This window comes from Amphibalanus amphitrite, unplaced genomic scaffold (assembly GCF_019059575.1).
Source record: "Amphibalanus amphitrite isolate SeventyFive unplaced genomic scaffold, NRLGWU_Aamphi_draft 001064F_arrow, whole genome shotgun sequence".
NCBI lineage: Eukaryota > Metazoa > Arthropoda > Thecostraca > Balanomorpha > Balanidae > Amphibalanus > Amphibalanus amphitrite.
This window is the reverse complement of record NW_024882558.1, coordinates 159,966-178,139: the sequence shown is the minus strand read 5'-3', so window position 1 is coordinate 178,139 and position 18,174 is coordinate 159,966. Positions and strand designations below refer to the sequence as shown.

The 18,174-nt window shown below is 49.8% G+C and overlaps 1 protein-coding gene across 1 annotated transcript in view; it reads right to left on the bottom strand.

The window, feature by feature from the left end:
- Window positions 1–18,174, bottom strand: part of LOC122369708 — a 64,685-nt gene that overhangs the window by 17,167 nt on the left and 29,344 nt on the right. Inside the window, exons 2-3 of the mRNA XM_043344625.1 lie at window positions 10,269–10,462; window positions 2,082–2,127 (exon numbers count right to left, since the gene is read on the bottom strand). Coding sequence (XP_043200560.1) covers window positions 2,082–2,127; window positions 10,269–10,462 — 240 coding nt within the window. The remainder of the gene's footprint in view (window positions 1–2,081; window positions 2,128–10,268; window positions 10,463–18,174) is intronic.

Below are 18,174 nucleotides of genomic sequence, written 5' to 3'. Positions count from 1 at the left end.
AAAACTGGAGCAGCAGAGCTGAGGTGTCCCGTTCAGCTGGTGGGTCGATTAAACGCTTCCTGTTGAAGTGGTTATAAACGAGTGTATAGCGACTTCGGTGAGCTGCTCTTTGGCGGTTGGCCATTATTTGCTGTTTAAACATTGTTTTCTAGCTACTCATAATAACTAGTGTATATGCACTTCTATAGTGTCAGCAACCAGTTGTTTGAACAATAACTTTGGGTAGTACGAGTTATCACGGGTGGAGAATGTTTGAAAAAGTTACCCCGGCCGGCGACCGAAAGTCAGAAAGACGATGATGCTCAAATATTTGTCAACGGTTATCAACAAACCCCTATTCTGTGGCATAAAATAATGGATGTCTGCCGTTTGTACGTTTTTAGGGAAAACTGCTGCACGCAGGTGCGGAAGATTTCGTAATTGTAACAGCAATTTTGCAACACGCCTTAAAATTTCGGACGCATGTCGCCTAGTGCTAGGTCAGGTCATCAGGTCAAATTTGCTGGATGATCGTGCTAAAAATGTCATCATGCCCTTTGCAAAGCTTATTCCGTGGAAGTTGCAACCTTCACACACAAAACAACTAATGTCAAATTTGACCGTGTTGACCCTCTTGTTGATTTGAGCTCGCACCTGATATATTATTCGCGACCGAGCCTTAAACGAGCATTCAAATGTTTTGTTTGCAGTGTTTAAGCTCCGTTATGTTCATGAACTGTGAGAAAAGTTGTCGGAGAACGCTAAAATCAGAGAAATTTGGCTTTTGAGGATCTATGGTGATTTTATTATTGAGCTTGCCTAAAACATGACCAGATTTCTCTGATCACATTTGTCGCTCTTTCAAACGTCGTTCCGCTTCTCGCCTCGTAGCCCAGTAGCCGAGTTAGAAGGAGCGTGAAAAGCCCACCTCTCGACTCATCGTGTTACGATAAGGCTGCTAAGGCACCACCCTGGCGCGGGTTAAGTTGGGGAGCCTTGAGCCCCAGCAGCTCGTCCTTCTATCTCACTGATATTACCCTCGTCCTGTCTTGTGATGTTATTACAGTGCCATCTTACGATAACGGCCCTTAAACATGATTTACTTCTGTTTGATGAAACATGTCGGGCTCCGCGATCAAAAGACTTAAAAACATAGAAGCTCCAAAATGAAAATAAAGTGAATTTTCAAGAACTTTTCAAGGTAGATAAGAATAATGAGAGACGCTTTCATAGATGACAGTTTTTTTCGTATGGAGACAGCTTTTAGGATTTACAAAAGTGGAAAAAGTTACCCCGGCCGCGCCGGGGTCGGCTGAAAGTTACCCCGGCCACGGCCGGGGTGGCCGGGGCAGGTTCTCCACCCATGCGAGTTATATGCAAGACAAATAAAATAATCATTGTATAAACGAAACCGTTTCGCCACAAATTGCGCATTACCTTCTATCTATCCTTCGTCAAATAAGAACAGGAAACAAGCGTACTTATATAACGATTGACGTCAACGTAAAATATTCCACCTCTCCGACCAATTGAGCAATAGGTTAGTATTCAGGTCGCCATCGTAACAATCACTCAGACACGACTATGTAGATTGACGCGGATGGGGATAAGCAGTAAGCACGCTACGAACGTTGCACAGACAATGCCATTGCTCAGTTGAAGGACAGAAAATGCGTCTTTCAGTGTCCTAAATGTGAGTAACACTAAAAATAGCACACAAAAAGGCATGGTTATGGGAGAATTTCCTACCGACATAAGTTCCTGGCAGTTAAGTTGTTCAGAGCAGTAAAACTGCGCTGGCTAATTTCCAGACAGGTGGTAGCAAAGTGGACAGGGACACGACCGTTATCTATCTAGCACACCACTTGGTGTTTGGTAAGTCAAATAATTTCAAAACTCGTAATGAAAAGCACGGTGCAAATGGCGAATTGCGCTGCCCAACTTTCCCTTGTCAGGTAACGAACACTTGTCAAATGTCGTGCAGAAAAGCAATCACAGTGCAAATAATTAATCATTGTTGAGCTGTGACCACTGTGCGCAGCCTATCATTCCTCCCCGCGTTAGTCTAAGCTTGGCTCGCCACGCGCCAGTGTTTGACTTACCGACTCTAGTTTCCTCCTTATCCCAGGCTGCCAGGGCGCACTCGAGCTGAAAAGAAAGAGGCCGGGGTTAGCAGAGCAACACAACACAACAGTCGGGTAAGCTCAGAAGCCGACACAGAAATCGTGACACACGGATCAGCTGAACAGAAGCTGTAATAAGAGATCAGCGGATGGCGGCTACAACAGGAGGATCAAGATCAGCGGATCAGAGAGGCGGTGTGGAGTGCTTGACCTGCCCGAGCTGCCTGCCACCTGGAGGCCGTCTGTGGAACTGATGGTTGTGTATCTCACCACTAGGGGCCAGAGCAGCGCTTCACTCGTGAGAAGTCCCGACCCACCAAGGAATCGAGAGTGAGACAGTAATAGTATTATAATCGATCTTTTAAGGCTGACCCATCAGATCACTGCTCAAGATCGGCACTGCAACTTCCAGACAACTGCTGAAGCCAGTTACCATGGGTATTTTTTCAACGGGTGGCCGTTTAAACGGATGGGTGGCCTGTCCCACCGAGGCGTGCTCGTCCTTACGGGATAGGGAGTGGGCACTGGGTATTGTCACTGCGGTGTGCCCCTCAGTAGCCGACTCAACCAAATGTTTCTATTTTTCCACTCAACCCACGGCCCACGGCCTCATTGGATTAGCATCCAACGACAAAAATACCCAAACAAACCAAGAACGCGCTCCACCAGCAAATTTTACTGGAGGAACAAGAGAGCAGAACATTTGGTATGACAAAGGTACTAGTAACAGCAATGGAAACTTCACATGACTCATGCCATTTGCAGGCGAGTTTATCCTAAGCATAAGTGGTTGCGTAGTGCGCACCGTATATTTTAAGCGTCCTAAAACCGATTTGAGGTCGTCTTATTTTTTAATCCTTTATCTAGCAGTAGTTGGTTGGATTTTACTAACTTTCTCTTCAAACTTAAATAGCGTTTAAGCATGCATGCTCTTTAGTACTACAGTGCCGACCCTAAGAGGATGGGACCAGAATTCATTCGACTTCAGATCCAGCTCAGCTGATGTAGGTACGAGTCACACATGCTGACATGCCGACATAGTTATCAGCAGTCAGAAATAACTCTAATGCGGGTGATGAGGTGAGACCACCGGTTAGCGAATGAGAGACATCGGACAGATCGCTCAGCGACGTGCCATAATTGCTACAGTAGCATGAAATAGTTATGGGTGGCGGGTGCGGCCGCGGGGAGTCCTAAATGACAGATAGGTAGGGATAACATATCTTGGAGCAGTACTGTTAATAAAATATTTCCATTAAAGACACTTAAAATTTGCAATTTGGATTACGGATAACACAGCTAAAAGCGGCTTAATTTCTTGTGACAATTATATCACGAATGATGTTCGAGCCAAAGTAACACATACCAGTAAAAAGTTCATGTTCATGATGTTGCGATGGAGATTCCACTTAGGTACGGGATCATTTATATTCCGGAATACGGTCTGCCTGGTCATGGCAATAGGTTGCATCCTGCATAGTGTATGATAATTAATAACATAACTCGGATGTGCCGGCAGCTCGTTAACCCGGCCCCGGGAGCCTAATGGAAATGCTGCTGTGAGGGTCTCGCACGCTGCCAACAGGCTCAATTACTGCATGTTCATTGATCACACCTCCACTAATTACAGAGCAACGAGCGGCATCACTCTGTCCACGCCAAGCGGGGTTCCGTTGATCAGTAGCCTACAACTTCGTGCCAGAGTTAACCTCATGTAAGGGCTGGTATAACCGCTAATTATAAACGTAAATCAGTGCGTATATTTGTGTGGGTACACTTCAACAGCGCACACATCAGCCGGGGATTAAGATAGCACAGTTACCGGCGTATGTGTGCGATCACGTTCCGTCGCCTGCTAATCCCTCTAACACGACGCGACTTTATCAGCGCAGTTTTACAGTCCAGACTCTCAGAACCGGCATATAACCACGGTCGCCACAATTTGCTGACGTGGGCGGCGCCTTAAAGGGACCCTCCCACCTTAACATTAGATTTGAGTTAAGATAGCCAAAATGGGGTCCCTGGCTCACAATTACCGGTTTCGGCACTCACAACATCGAGAAATGCCTTAAATCGGAAATATTGAATTTCAAAATTGCAGCATTTTGATTCAGAGGGGCTAATGCTTAGGAATACCCTCTGAATGTGTGACGTCAGTGCAAATATCTAACGATTTTTAAATGTTTGACTAAAACGTTTTGTAGCACGCGGTGGTATATGCTATTTGCGCGCAACATCTGCCGCAAACGCCGCACTTCTAAAATAAAGTCGCTAGAAACAGCGGAGATCCCAAAAAAGTAAACAAAAGTAAAAGTCTAATATCTTGAAAACCGGTGAATATTTTTCGGTGAAATTTGGTAGATATGCGTTTTAGCTCTTTCTGAACCGAGCGACATCACTTTCATGCCAATTCATAAACTTTTTTGAAGGTGGGAGGGTCCCTTTAAACCCAGCCTGGAAGCATCAAACCGTAAATGAGCGACGCATTTGTATCTTATCTGATGTCAGCCTGCTCCTGGGTCGTTTACTGTACCCCACACTATTTGATCAGAGTTTAACGCTGCTATGTCATGTGATGGTGATACATAATGGATGAACGTGTGGGCAGTGGTGCCGAGTGTCAATGCCAATGTCAGAAGAGGATAAAACGTCCGACCTGGCTCCCGGGACGAAATTAGCCCGCCGTGGAGTGACCCATTCCAACAAACATAGCAGGGCAGACGCGGCGCTCCAGCCGGAAAACAGCACAAACAGACACAAACACACAGAGGCACTGGAAATAGACCAACTGGAACGCTGGGGCTAGGCCGAAGGTAATTTTAGCGCTGATTCACCACTGCGTTCTCGAGCCCAAGACCTATTTCTCGGCTCAGCGCTGTGACGTTAAACGGGAAAACTCAGCACGCTCATCTTGAAAATATGGATGCTCGGTGATCGTCTGTATGCACCCTCACAGCCAACAAAATATTGGACGTTTCTCTCACAATGCAGCCGCCGTATCGCGGCTGATCTGCATCCGTAAACAGCTCTGCCGCAGAATCGCGCCGTAAATCGTGTTTCTCATTTCGCTCCCGAGAAGCTCCACATTATTCCGATATGAGCCGCAGCAGACCTTCAGATTGCCACTGACCGTCACCTTGACCTCAGAAGGTCAACAGGTCCTCCCGCAGTTATATAAATCCCCGAACACATCTCTGCCTCCTCGATCTGTCCAGCCCGCACCGCACTTCATTTGTAACTCGTAAGCATCTCATCTCCTTTTACCACACAAATCCGGGCATAATGAGCGACAAAACGTGCAGTAAAAACCTGACAAACAGCGACTTGCACGGACTACGCGTGCGCACGCCCATTCACATCAGCGTAGCACTACACTGCACTGCACTGCACTGCACTGCACTGCAACTGTTCTGATCAGCACTAGCGATCTAGGGCTCAGACTTCAGCCTGAAATCAGTGGCGGGTTCCATCGCTCGTTTGACAGCACTGTTACAAACGAGATGACAGGCTTGAGGAGCGGATATCGTCAAATCAGAATCGCACTGAACTTTCTGCATGTTAGTCTTCTGAACTAGGGACGGAGTATAGTTCTTAAGTATTACACCTACCCTGCTTGGTGTGCAGTGCAGTGTGCATCGTCTACTGTCCATAGATGGTTCCCTTCCATCGCGCTAGACCATAAACGGATATCAAGAGTGAGAGAGGCAGACGGGGGAGGGAGGGGACATAACAGGCAGAAGTGGTACTTCCTGGACCATCCCCCACCCTCTACCCTCCTCCCGCCGCCTGTCACTGCCGATAGAGACGTCAAAGCCTGGCTGGGGATGGGAGGGGGAGGGGCGCCGGTGGCGGACAATTAGCGCCTTTTGTCGGCGTCCAGTGGCGTGCAGCCGAGAGCCGAGTCGTGCAGAGGCGGCGCACCTCGGCCGCTCGCCGTGCACGGCACCTCAGCAGGCCCCCTTACTCCCCGCCGCCTCAATGAGCAGCTATGCGGAGGTGACTGCGGTCTTTGCCTTCGCCGCAGTCAATCGCCGTTGTGGTTGATGGTGACTATGTAAAACTGCGGCTGACAGAACGAACTAACGAGTCACCTCAGCACTCGACGGCGACCAAACAACGGCGATGTCCCCAGTTACGAAATTCTTTATCGGGAACTGGCCTTCACATTGTCTAGATTCGGCTCAGTCCTGGTCTCGGCTCACGTTACTGGATCTAACAAGCCACGACCGCGCGTCGAGTCAAGGCTGTGACCGTTTACTCCGAACACGAGACAGCCTTTATCCGGGCCGATACTCGAGTTACTTAAAAGCGGCCTTTTATCCGCCGGCTCGTTCCGTCATTGTCACGGGGGCGGCCGTGACCGCGATAATCCCCGCCGAGCGGCACGGTACAGGGTTCAGTTCGGTCCAGTCGGGCTCTGGACGGCGTCACGCCCTCGCGAGAGGTCTTCTCTCTCGCGCCCCGCCCTAGAGAGGCCTCGTCCCTTGCGCCGCGCCCTGACTAGAAGTCTTCTGTCTCGCGCCCCGCCCTCGCGAAGGGGCTCTCAGCGAAAGGTCTCTCCTATTGCGCTCTGTCCCGCGAGAGGTCTCTTCTTTTGCGCTCTGTCACGCGCGGGTCCCTTCATTGGGCTCTGCCCTCGATAGAATCCTCTTCTCTGACATCACGCCCCTTGCTTCGGTTATCACCTCTTAGTGCGAAGCCCCTTCTTCGGCACCACATCTCATGGAAATGCAAACTTCGCTGGAATAAACACTGACCGGAAATGGGGTACAAACAACGGGAGACGTCACATAACTGATGCACTCCGAGTTCAAACTTTCCGACTTTACTTATATAACTCATGGATCAGTGACGATGTGAACGTCACGATGTTGACGCCGCCAACACTGTTGATACACCACTGACAACGGTGACACCAGGTACAATGTAAGGGCAGCTCGGCGCCGCGCCATTGTTGACTCTGTTGGTGGCATCACCATGACACCATCGCACACACGCGCATACATTAACGGGTCGCAGTCGCCTCTAGGAACGTGTCCGTTCGCCATTGTCCTCTGTCCTAACAGAGTGCTCGCCGGCCGCCGACGGAGGTGGACATTCGTCTTCACTCGTCCCCCGCCCCGGTGCCCCGGGGACGGCCTCTCCACCTCCCCACAAACACCTTCACCGATGTCCAACACAGCGGCACCCCTCCCACAGGCCCCAACCGTAACCATCTGGTCCCTCTAACTCGACCTTGGCAGGCGGTGGCCGGTCCTTCAGATGACATTTAAACGGTCTGGCAGCCTTATGCAGCCGGCGCTGCCCACCCGTAACAGGTCAGGCAGATGGCCGACGAGTTTGTGCCAGCTTACAACACCCCGTGCGCGGCACCGTTCAATCTCAGCTGGCGAAACGAGCGGCACTCGCCAGCGTGCAGACTGCAGACCTGCTGAATCTCATCTCAACGATATTCAGTTCCCGGGAAGTGCAAATCTCCGACAGGTTCGCTGCAATGTCGATATACGGCTGACAGAATCACTTCAGTCAGCGTCAGATTGTGGCCTTGTGCATGCGAGTGCAGCCTTCAGCTTCGTCCCCATGGTCACTCATCTGCGTTTCACAACAAAGCCACCCAGGCAGATTCACTCGAGTCATGTACTGACCCGAGACGACGGGACACAGCTTCTGGCTTCTGCATACGTGAAGGATCGTGGGTGACACAGATCACTCAACCAAAACAATGGCAAGCTGTAAATAATGATCACCAGTCAGATCCCAAGTGACTCGTGGCAGACTGTCACGGATGTACTAGCAGCCCCGTGACACGACAGCGGGTTTCAGCTGTGTCGCCAGCCCACGGCTCAGCTCCACAATGTGACGCCTCGGTGACTAGCAACAGCACAAGCCACTCCCGGCGACAGCATAGACCCGACAGCAGAACGTCACCTGAATGTGGCCCCGACTGACCACCTTGACCGCTCCGCAGCGACCGGCAGGGTCACCGCCACTAATTTATAACATCCGCGTGCCCGTTTATAGCTCTTGGGGAAGCAGCAAGGCCGTGAGTAAGCATTCAGCGATTTCCAGCCACGGCGTCAACGATGGCATGTCTTCGTCAGATGTCCCTCGAAAGGTGCCACTCTATGTTGCATGACAAATGTGAGCGATGCATCGGGTGGATTGACGTCAAGAGGCTCACTGCCGGGCGGGGTTGTTGTCAAGAGGCGGGGATGCTGTCAAGAGGTCGGTCGGGACACGTCGTCTGTTATGTTGGACAAGCGGCAACGAGTGAAGATCGCACGCCTTTTCCAGGAGCCTCCCACCAGAATATGCAGTGGTTTCTCGGAGATTTGTGATGCTGAGACGGAATTTACTGCGACTTCAGAGACTCGGCCTCGGGCGTGTCCTCGTCAAGGCGAGGACGAGTGGTGCTACCGAGGCTGCAGTACACGGCTGCAAACGCTCGGCCACAGTAGTGACTCGACATAACGTCTACTCAGCCACTAAACTGTCTTCTGAGTGTTATCAGAAATCAGCCGAGACAACTATTACGGCATGGCAGCATGTATGTGTGACAGGCAGATCCTAATTAGATAGGGCAAATGTAAATAGACGGTGAGATAACGCCTTAGAATTGATGGTCATCCGCACGCAAACATGAGACCGTTTAATGAGATGAATTAGCCACCACTAATCTCTGGCTACTGCCGGGTCCATTACTTCCACCCTTACAATTAGTCCGTCGCCGAGGGCGCGGCAATTTTAGCACAAACACCCGCCACAACGCAAAGGGGTAGGTTTTGCGCGTGCGAGCGTTTAAAGCCCACAACAGCGCCGCGGCGCTCGAAGCCGGGCCGACTCCGCGATGCACTCTGGCCGCAAAGTGGCCTCCGTCAGGCTAGTCATCGTCGCTTTAGCAATGCTGACTGGCCACTCATGTGCCGGACGGTAATCACAGTGCACGGCGAGCTACTGAGGCCGGCCGCGCGGCGCACCCGGCCGGCCGGCGCCGTGAGTTATACCCGGGTCCGGAGTCGAGGTCGGGGAGTCGGTATGACGGAGAATCTGTACCGCAGTGGACTCGGTGCGGCGTGACTCTGATATAATGACAGGTATGTGTGGTAGAAATGATGGAAGTGAGACGCCGTAAGTGTAGACACCGTTAGACACAACACTAGCCACAACATGCCATTGTGGTCGTGCCCGGTGCTAAAGTAATGTCCTGACGGAGACGTCACTATTCATCACTGAGATATCTTAGAATTGCAGCAGTTAGGCCACGTCATCTTGCCACGATCTTGTCACCAACCCATCTAGGCCCACCAAAACATCTCTTCTCAGGCTGGCAGCTCATTCGTTCTCAGTATTGCTGCTGTCACTTGTACTATGGTCTCGCTTTCATACCATCCGATTTATAGGCAAGTTCAGAGGATATAATTGTAGCGAGATCCGTCTTCGGTCTCATCACTTGCTTTTACTGGTCTCTGCCATCTTACTGCATCATCATTCTTTAAATTTTCCTGCCAAGTCACACTATTCTACGCATTTTGTGAAAATTGATGCGCTGCGGCCGGGTTTAGAAAATTGTTGAAGAGGGCACCGGAAGGATCATTCTCCCTGAGCCTCACAGCCATGATAGCTATTTCTCATATACCATCATCACCCCTCAGTTCGTTAAACGGCAGCCAGCAGCAGCAGTCAACAGTATTCATTCCACCGGATCAGTCTAATACACCTGTTACCCAGAGTTCTTGTTCATCAGCTTTTCACACACTATTCGCTAGAACTGTTGTTTTAGCATTCTACGTGAGTAAAAGTTGCTTGAACTCATATCAAAAGCAGCGTTTACCGGGCAGACTCTCCCCCGCATTGCATCAGCCCTTCTCGATGTCTGTCGCCACAGTACGAAGGGACCAATGAGTCAGGTAGAAGTCCGAGACGTCCCACGGTTCATTTATACTATCAGCGTCATAACCAGACCAGACTGTCAACATTCGTCATAATGGAGAATAATAAGCGAACCTCAAAGCTAGGTCATCAACAACACAGAAAACTGTAAATAAACAGGTCACAGAACTCACTGTCCAGCAAAACATCTTCTCTAACTTCTGTCATTCTTATATCTCATGCTATCTTTCATCATGACGCACAGGACCAAATCACAGCCGTGTAAATTCGCCTCACCTTGTTGACGAGCATGGCGCTGACGGAGCAGACGGGCTGTATGCCGGTGAAAAGCTGCCGGTGCTCCTCGGCACTGATGGAGCTCAGTTTTCGCAGCGGGGTGCCGTAGATCTGCTCCACGGCTCTCACTGAGGTGAGATAGCGCCGCTCGGCAGCCAGCAGCGTCTCGGTGAGACGGTACCGGGCGTCCCCCTCTGCAAAAAAAAAGAGAGACAGGGGGTCAGAAGGGACGACAAGGCGAGAGATTTCTCTGGAAAGAGAGATGGAGAGAGAGAGAGAGAGAGAGAGAGAGAGAGAGAGAGAGAGAGAGAGAGAGAGAGACAGACAGACAGACAGACAGAGGGAGACAGAGAGAGACAGAAAGAGAGAGAGAGAAGGGTCAAATGGAGAGACAAGGAGGGAGACTCATCTGCAAAATGGAAAAAGGAATCAGATATGGAGACAAAGTTGCAGGCCCTTGTGCAATAATGGGGAGCAGGATCAGACGCTGTTGGGTGTTTCCGTGTAACAACAGGGAATCCGGAATATGGGTCAGACCAAGAAGAAGGGATGAGTCATGTGAGGAAGGAAATAATGACCTCCACTTATGCAATAAGGAAAACAGGGGTGGGGCGACGGGTGCTCTATATAACAGCATGGAAGACGGGTAGATGGTGAAGAGCGTGCTATCTGTGCTAAAGAGGACAGAAGAGAAGGGAAGAGGCAGGAGACCGAGCTGATGGACGGAGAGAGAGAGAGAGAGAGAGAGAGAGAGAGAGAGAGAGAGAGAGAGAGAGAGAGAGAGACGAGATAGGGAGATGAAAAGATTTCGACCAGGCATAAAACAGATGCTGTATGTGTCGTCGGTGCAAGACGTTACAAGATAACAAACACATGGTGATTAATTTCGATGGGTAGTAGACAGTTGTTTGATCCGTATCTGACAAGCCAATCATGTCTGATGTCATCACATTTGCTAGCCCCTACGCGCCACGCGACATCCAACACTTTCACTGAACGCGATTTTCTGTCCAACATCGTCAATCAGGCACCATCGGATGAGGCGGCCCAGCCCTGAAAAGCCGCCTGCCCTGTCCCGCCAGTCAGACCCATTGTTACTGGGTCCACTCGGTCATCGGCCTATTGGGCTCCTGGGACACGCGGCGGCCCGCCCGACTGACCCCTAGCCGCGGGATGCCTCACTCGCACAAAACGGATGCGCTGTGGGCTCACTCTTAATCAGGCCTGCAGTCGAGAGAGAAAACGTGACCACCGTGGCCTCTGCTTTGATCAGAGTGGACGTGTGGGATGCACCCGGTCGGTAAAAGTTCACCGAAATCCCCCGGCGGTCGGTGCTGAGTCACTGAGCTCAGACCGCCCAAAAAGTCAACAGGCTGACATTGGCGAGCGTCGTGTTCGTCTCTGAGCACTTCAGCGCGCCAGGATCGCCTCTGAAGCGCCGCACCGCCTCTGGTTGCGCTAACCGCCCCCGTTCGACTCAGTTTCAACCAGCCCAAGGCAGCGCAACGCCCAATGACGACTGGGATTGTCATTAATTGGTGGAGAAGAGTCTCTTTCACCAATACATTACGAATGCACCGAAAATGAACTGACCGACCATTATAACGTGACGAATGAAAGGCCCAAGATCAGCCAGAAGAACTCTGCGTCAGGCGGATCCTTGTTGGCTTCTGCGCCGCACGAAAGTGAAAGTGCGGCGAATGGTGCGCAAACGGGCGCCAGTTACGCCTCCGCGCGATGATGCGCCAGATGAGGGCTCATTGATTGACTGGCAGAAGGACGCAGAGGCGGACAGGAGGGCACTGTTTACGTCGTAGAGCGACGGTAAATGTTACGCCGAATCAGCCAGCCACGATGACGACTATCATTGGTCGGCAAGGTCCCTTCCTGTGACCTGCAGCGAATAAATGTCTGGGAATAGATACTTGGTAGCGAATGGCTGCTCAATACGTCTTTGGCAACCATAAATAATATTGCTGACCACAATTTTACGTCCGCAAGAACGTAGACTGATGGGAATGTTGCGGCGGTATGACGAAAATTACCCTTAGTTTGACACTCAAGCATGGATTTACATCACGGAACCATGATTGGTGGGCGGTTCTGATCATAGAGTAGCCACGTTGCGTCAATACGACGGTGGGACATTAAGTTATGATGGAAACCCACACCACTACATGTTTCTGAATGACCAGAACAGCCCAGGTCAAGCTTCTACTCAACGCCGGCTAGCCCGCGGTCATCTCAGTCATCACAGGTCAGCGCAGGTCACCATGGCCAGCGTGGGTCATCGCCGCCTATCGCCAGGTCATCGTGAGGTCACCGATGGGTCGACACGGGTCACCGGTGGGTCGGGTTGTCCGGAGACTTCCGCGGTGCGGCCCGCCTAGTTATCAGTCTCCGACTCGCCGTCCGCGATTGTCCGTCGGTAGGCTAATCGGAAAATTGTCCGGCCATTAGTGGTCGGGTCGGGCCGCAGTTCGCCCCGCTACACGTAATTGCCGGTCACCGGACTGCCGCCGGTCATGTCATCGGTGGGACCAGGGCTGGGGTCTGAGATGGGAGCCAGGAGACTAGATCTGGATGAGGAGAAATTGCAGAGACAATAAAAGGGAAGCCATGGGATACACACACAGCTGTACACGATTGAAAATAGTCAAACTCTCCATTATCAATACCTGGATAGTGGATAGCCACCACGCAAGTCGCGAGCGGCAAAGACCTCCATCCCAGGTAGGCACTCGTAATGTAAGTATAACACCCCTGCGCACAGCAGCGGTGGCTGGGAACCCGTCCATCAGCGAGCCATTACCGCCGGTTACCGATTAGGGACGCCTCCGCTTAGCCGGGCCACCGAACTGAGTTCAGAAGGCAGCGTGGAGGTGCCGTGGCGAGCGGTAGCCCGGAGAGCCAGGTCGGTGGTGGTTTGAGGATAGTGGTGGGGGAGGGGGACAACCAGACGTGGTTATTAAATGGAGAGGAGAGTGAAGAAGAAAAAGAAGAGAGAGAGAGAGAGAGAGAGAGAGAGAGAGAGAGAGAGAGAGAGAGAGAGAGAAAGAGAGAGAGAGAGAGAGTAGATATTTGGATGTAGCAGCATCAATAGAACCTTAACTGATGCTTAACAACACTAAGGTTTTTAAGTTTTAACATTAGTGCATTCCACGAATGTAAGTAACCATGTGCGTTGAAATGAAGCTCGATCGACACCAGTAAAGATTGGTTGCGACTTGTGGGATACCCGTCATCAGAACACCTGTCAATTGAAGAGGAACAGACGAATAGGCGTGCTGTAATTGAAGGGACAAAGACCAAAGAAACAATGGGAGGGATGATACTCGACTGTGATGGGAGGACCGTGGGTCCGTGGTGGGAGGACCGTGGGTCCGTGGTGGGAGACCCGGGCGGGCTCGGACCGAGCGGTCAGTGGGCGGACATGTGGGAGGGGATGGGGGAGGACAGGACAGACAGCAGAGCGGGTCGACTGCAGCGCAGCGACTGACTCATGGCACATGACGGGTTTAACGGTCCGCTTGGGTTAAATTGCCGCTGACCCGAGGCACTCTGGATTCGGTTAACTGCCAATAGATGACATGGGGTCGCCCAAAACGGGCAATAACAATTCTGTGTGAGTTACTAGTGAGTCGAGGATTTGAGTTTGATTATTTTTGTGCTTCTGTTTTTAATAAAAAGCCGTGAACGACGGCCTTGCAGCAGTGCTATACCTAAACCTATGCTCGCATGACGACGGAAGCGGCGGCCTCACGGAATAACACATCTCTTTCCAAGTATGACGTAGGATGCAAGGACAAATCAACGAGGAAAAATGCCTGCCTCGTTGTGGAGACCGGATGCAACACGAGGAATTTGGTATGTACCTATTTGGTACTTGACTATACATAAGAACGAATGGCAGGGGACTAAGAAACTATCTTCGGTAACGTATTCCAGAGAAGCCGTAGGCTATTCGCACCGTTCCGAATTATGACAATACTAATGCATATGTAACAGTGCTGTATAACGAAACAAATTCATTGCAAACATACTGCAGCACATAGATCATGCACCGTGTTAATATATGCATGGTGTCATAACGAAGATGAAGCATTGGACTATTTAAATAACAAATGTGCCATGAAGATGGTGTTATTACGCATCACTAAAAAGAGTAATGTCTTACCACCAGTTTCTTCACACATAAACGATGCCCTTCATGAGCTCGCTCGCAAATTTCGATAACAAATAAAAGTTAAGGAAACATAGAGACTTTAATTGCATGTGCCTGCCCGACTTCTTTTATATGTTTAAACGCTACAATATTAGCCTTTTTTTCGAAGAAACATGCTATCCATCATAGTTTTAGTAATCAAGAAAGGAATCATCTCTACAAGGACGTATATCATCCTCTTAACGACAAAGCACTGCGTAGTTGAGCATAAGTCTGACCTGCAACTCGTGTAATCCTCCTAAGACACATCCACGTGAATGTGATATCACGTAATCGGCATGCCACCATCTCATGACATCGGCCCTATTTACACATTGGATACCGGTTCATCACAGAACAGCCAGCGACTTAGTGCGATCCGAGCATGCACAACACATACCGCCCATGAGTTTCGGACGAGCCCCGTTCCGTGCCTGTTGCTAGGAGAGAGATAGTGCGAACTCTCGTGAGTTGCAGCCCCGTGATCAGTGCTGTTGAGCGGGACGGATGAAGGGCTGAGGCATGCGGGGGAAAAGTAGAGCGAGAAAGGATAGCAAACCACCCCCTCCCCGGGTTTATTGGTCGGGTGTGAGCCTGCCCAACTCATGGTGTTGAGTTAGGCGGGTGGGTATAACGTTAGCTATGTATAATGCATACGAAATGGTTCAAACTAGGCGGTCAGATAATTTTGGAAGAACTACAGATTTGAGTTGAATCTTCTCCATTGCATGCATATTAAACAGTGATATTTTTGTAATAAGATGTTTGACGCTGCACGCAAGCTGCTGTCCAGAAGGACCCATTCTACATCTTCGTATCAACGGAGGTTCGAACAGACGCTCCATCACAGCATCAAACCTCGTCTGCAGCTAATAACTAATCATGAAGCCCGGAGAACAGCCTCTCATCTCTCGTGGGAGCACAGACCACACCGCGAGGCATGCGGAGCCTACATTTCACCGTTAGTTGTATACAGCTATAATCGGCTTAATTTGACACCGCACCCGGGTACAAAACATGCCAGACAAACCAACCAACATGCCAGACACAGTCATTACGGAACGCTTAATCCGGCTGCTGGAAAACAGTTGACGCATGCGAACTCTCAGAGAAACAGAAAACAATGCGAAACGAGGAACCAACGGAACCAGAAACCGCAACAGCTTGGTGCAGCATTCCGGCTCTCCAGATTTGGCAGTTCACTCTCCGATGGAAGAAAACCCTCGAGATGTTCTTGGTAAAAGGAAATCGCATTTTTTATCCGAAGCTAACGTATGCAGTTCGAACCAAGTCATGTTTATGGAAAACACCAATGACAAATCCTCCAGTGGTATCACTGATGAATTTATAAGGCGAACTGCGCGATCATTTGCGGAGATGCAGTACGCAATATCTTCTCCAACGTCATACACTAAGAAAGCAGAAAATCCCGAAACTGTGTAAAACCATACATCGAATACAAGATCGCATATAACACGTAGGCAGTCAGTTTCATCCATACATAGACATATGAGGACAATCGGTGTTTTAGACGCACTCTTTACTACTAGCGGCGTCAGATGTTCAAGACAGCCCATGCAGGCACGGTGAGCTCAGATCATCTCCCCACGGCTGGCGGCGACAACCGCGTGCATCACAGAGCACCGCCATGCTAGCTCGGACCTAATCCTCCCCACGTGCGGCCCGCTCCGTTCCCCGCACGCAGCACCGCTGGCGCCGCCGGGCCGCCTCTCGGCTCAATTTTTACCGGTCGGGATACGTCAAAAGCGGGTAAATCGGATCAGAGTGCGGCACGGCCCTCTAACTGACCAACGAAGGACGCTGGTTGATGTAGGAATGTGTCTTAGCCACACTCGGGCCCGTGAGCTCAAGGTCCACCACAGGGGTGTATCGGGGGATCATGGACAGCCAGCTGCTCCAGTATAGAGATGGTGGGCGCAGGATCGGATGGCCAGAGTCTTGGCTGTCTCTGGGGCACTCAGGTAGTTGGAGATACTAATCTCAACCTTCCGTCTCAGCTACCGGCGCCGCTGCCATGGCCTCATCCCGAGGGAGCTGCAGCTGCCGGCATGTAGAGCAGAATTCTCCCGTTTTTCACAACTTGGCAGCTGTTTATCAAGGCCGTGTTGGTGCCACCATCTTCAAATTCAAATCCATATAACCAACTCAAATTCATTCATAAGAGCTCTCAGCAAAATTTCCATCCATCCATGCTAACGCATGAAGTCAACCAATCAAATTACAAGAACCCCATGAAACAGACAGCCAGAGTCCAGGAGTCCAGTCATATCCAATTTTAAAACTGTGAGTTCTGTTTGAAAATGTAGAGACAGATCTGGCAGGGGTATGACAGTGGGCTCAATTTCCGGAGAAGTCGGCCATTATTGTTCTGATTTGGCTTTGTGACAACTCATGGTCAGGTTGGGCGGATTTAGGCGACTTCATGGTCGGAACTGGGGACAAAAAAGCTGTCTCGCCTCTGACGGCACCTCACATGGGTTATATCACAAATATGAAAGAACTTTATCGGAACGAGCGAATGTGGTCGTCCAATAGTAATTTTGGGCTATCATATTTATTCCAATAGGCTCGGTTCCATACCAGCATTACATAAATAGAATCGACAGGATTGCGAGTTAGACATCATGAATATACCTAGCACTGAACACCACATAAAAATTAAATAATTTAAGTAACCGGTCAATAATAATTTGCGAAATGAATTAGGGATATTCCAGTGGTATTATCATTTTAAGCATATCCCGCGCCCCGTAGGGAAGGGCCGAAACGGCCCCTCCCTGTCCTTTTCGGTCGATATCTCCTAAACGGCTGGAGATATCGCCACCAAACTTTCAGCACCCCTCCGGGCATCAATTTTACACATTGTGACCAAAAATTTTTCCAGAGGCTATGATAGGTTGGCCACAAATGACGTCAGAGTGACGTCATGTTCTGTCATTTTCGACCGAAAAAAGACCTTCGCGAGAAGACCTGTCAGGACTACAGCTTTGAAGATACAGAAAAATGATCAGGACATAAAAGGTGTAGAATTGACAGGGCTACAAAACTGCTATCTCGAATTTTTGAAATTTTTGAGTTTTGACCCCCAAAAATCAAAAAAGCATTTTTTTGGATATATTCGCCAAAAAATCCAAAAAGTTTTTTGAGTTTCGAAAAAACCGGAATATATGTGATAGTGCCTACCGTCTTCTATCTACATACCAAATTTCAGATCGATACCTCGTTTTTTGGCCAAGTTATAGCGAAAAAAACTGTTCAAAAATGATGACGTCAAATTTTCAAACTCAATTTTTGGCAATTCTAGAACTCGTAGAGCAAAACGAAGACCACCATTAGACTCCCCGTGACGAGCTGCATCGAATCGATACCCATTTTATGCAAAAATATCAACTTTGAAATTTGACCTAATTTGACCTGACCCTGACCTGACCTTCACAAAAACGTGACCTAGGCTGGCCCCAAAGGCTGCCTAACCCACATAATCGCATTTGTCATGTAAAATGGACCATAAAACATGTATCACACGACACATTCATATTGTGACCCCCGGTGACCTGACCTCGCTGTGACCTGACCTGGTATCAGTGACCTCAGATAGCAAAGTATGTGTTTGACGAACAATGTGCCATCGATGGTTTTCAATAAATTACCAATTTACTCGCTTTCACAGCACATTTCTTG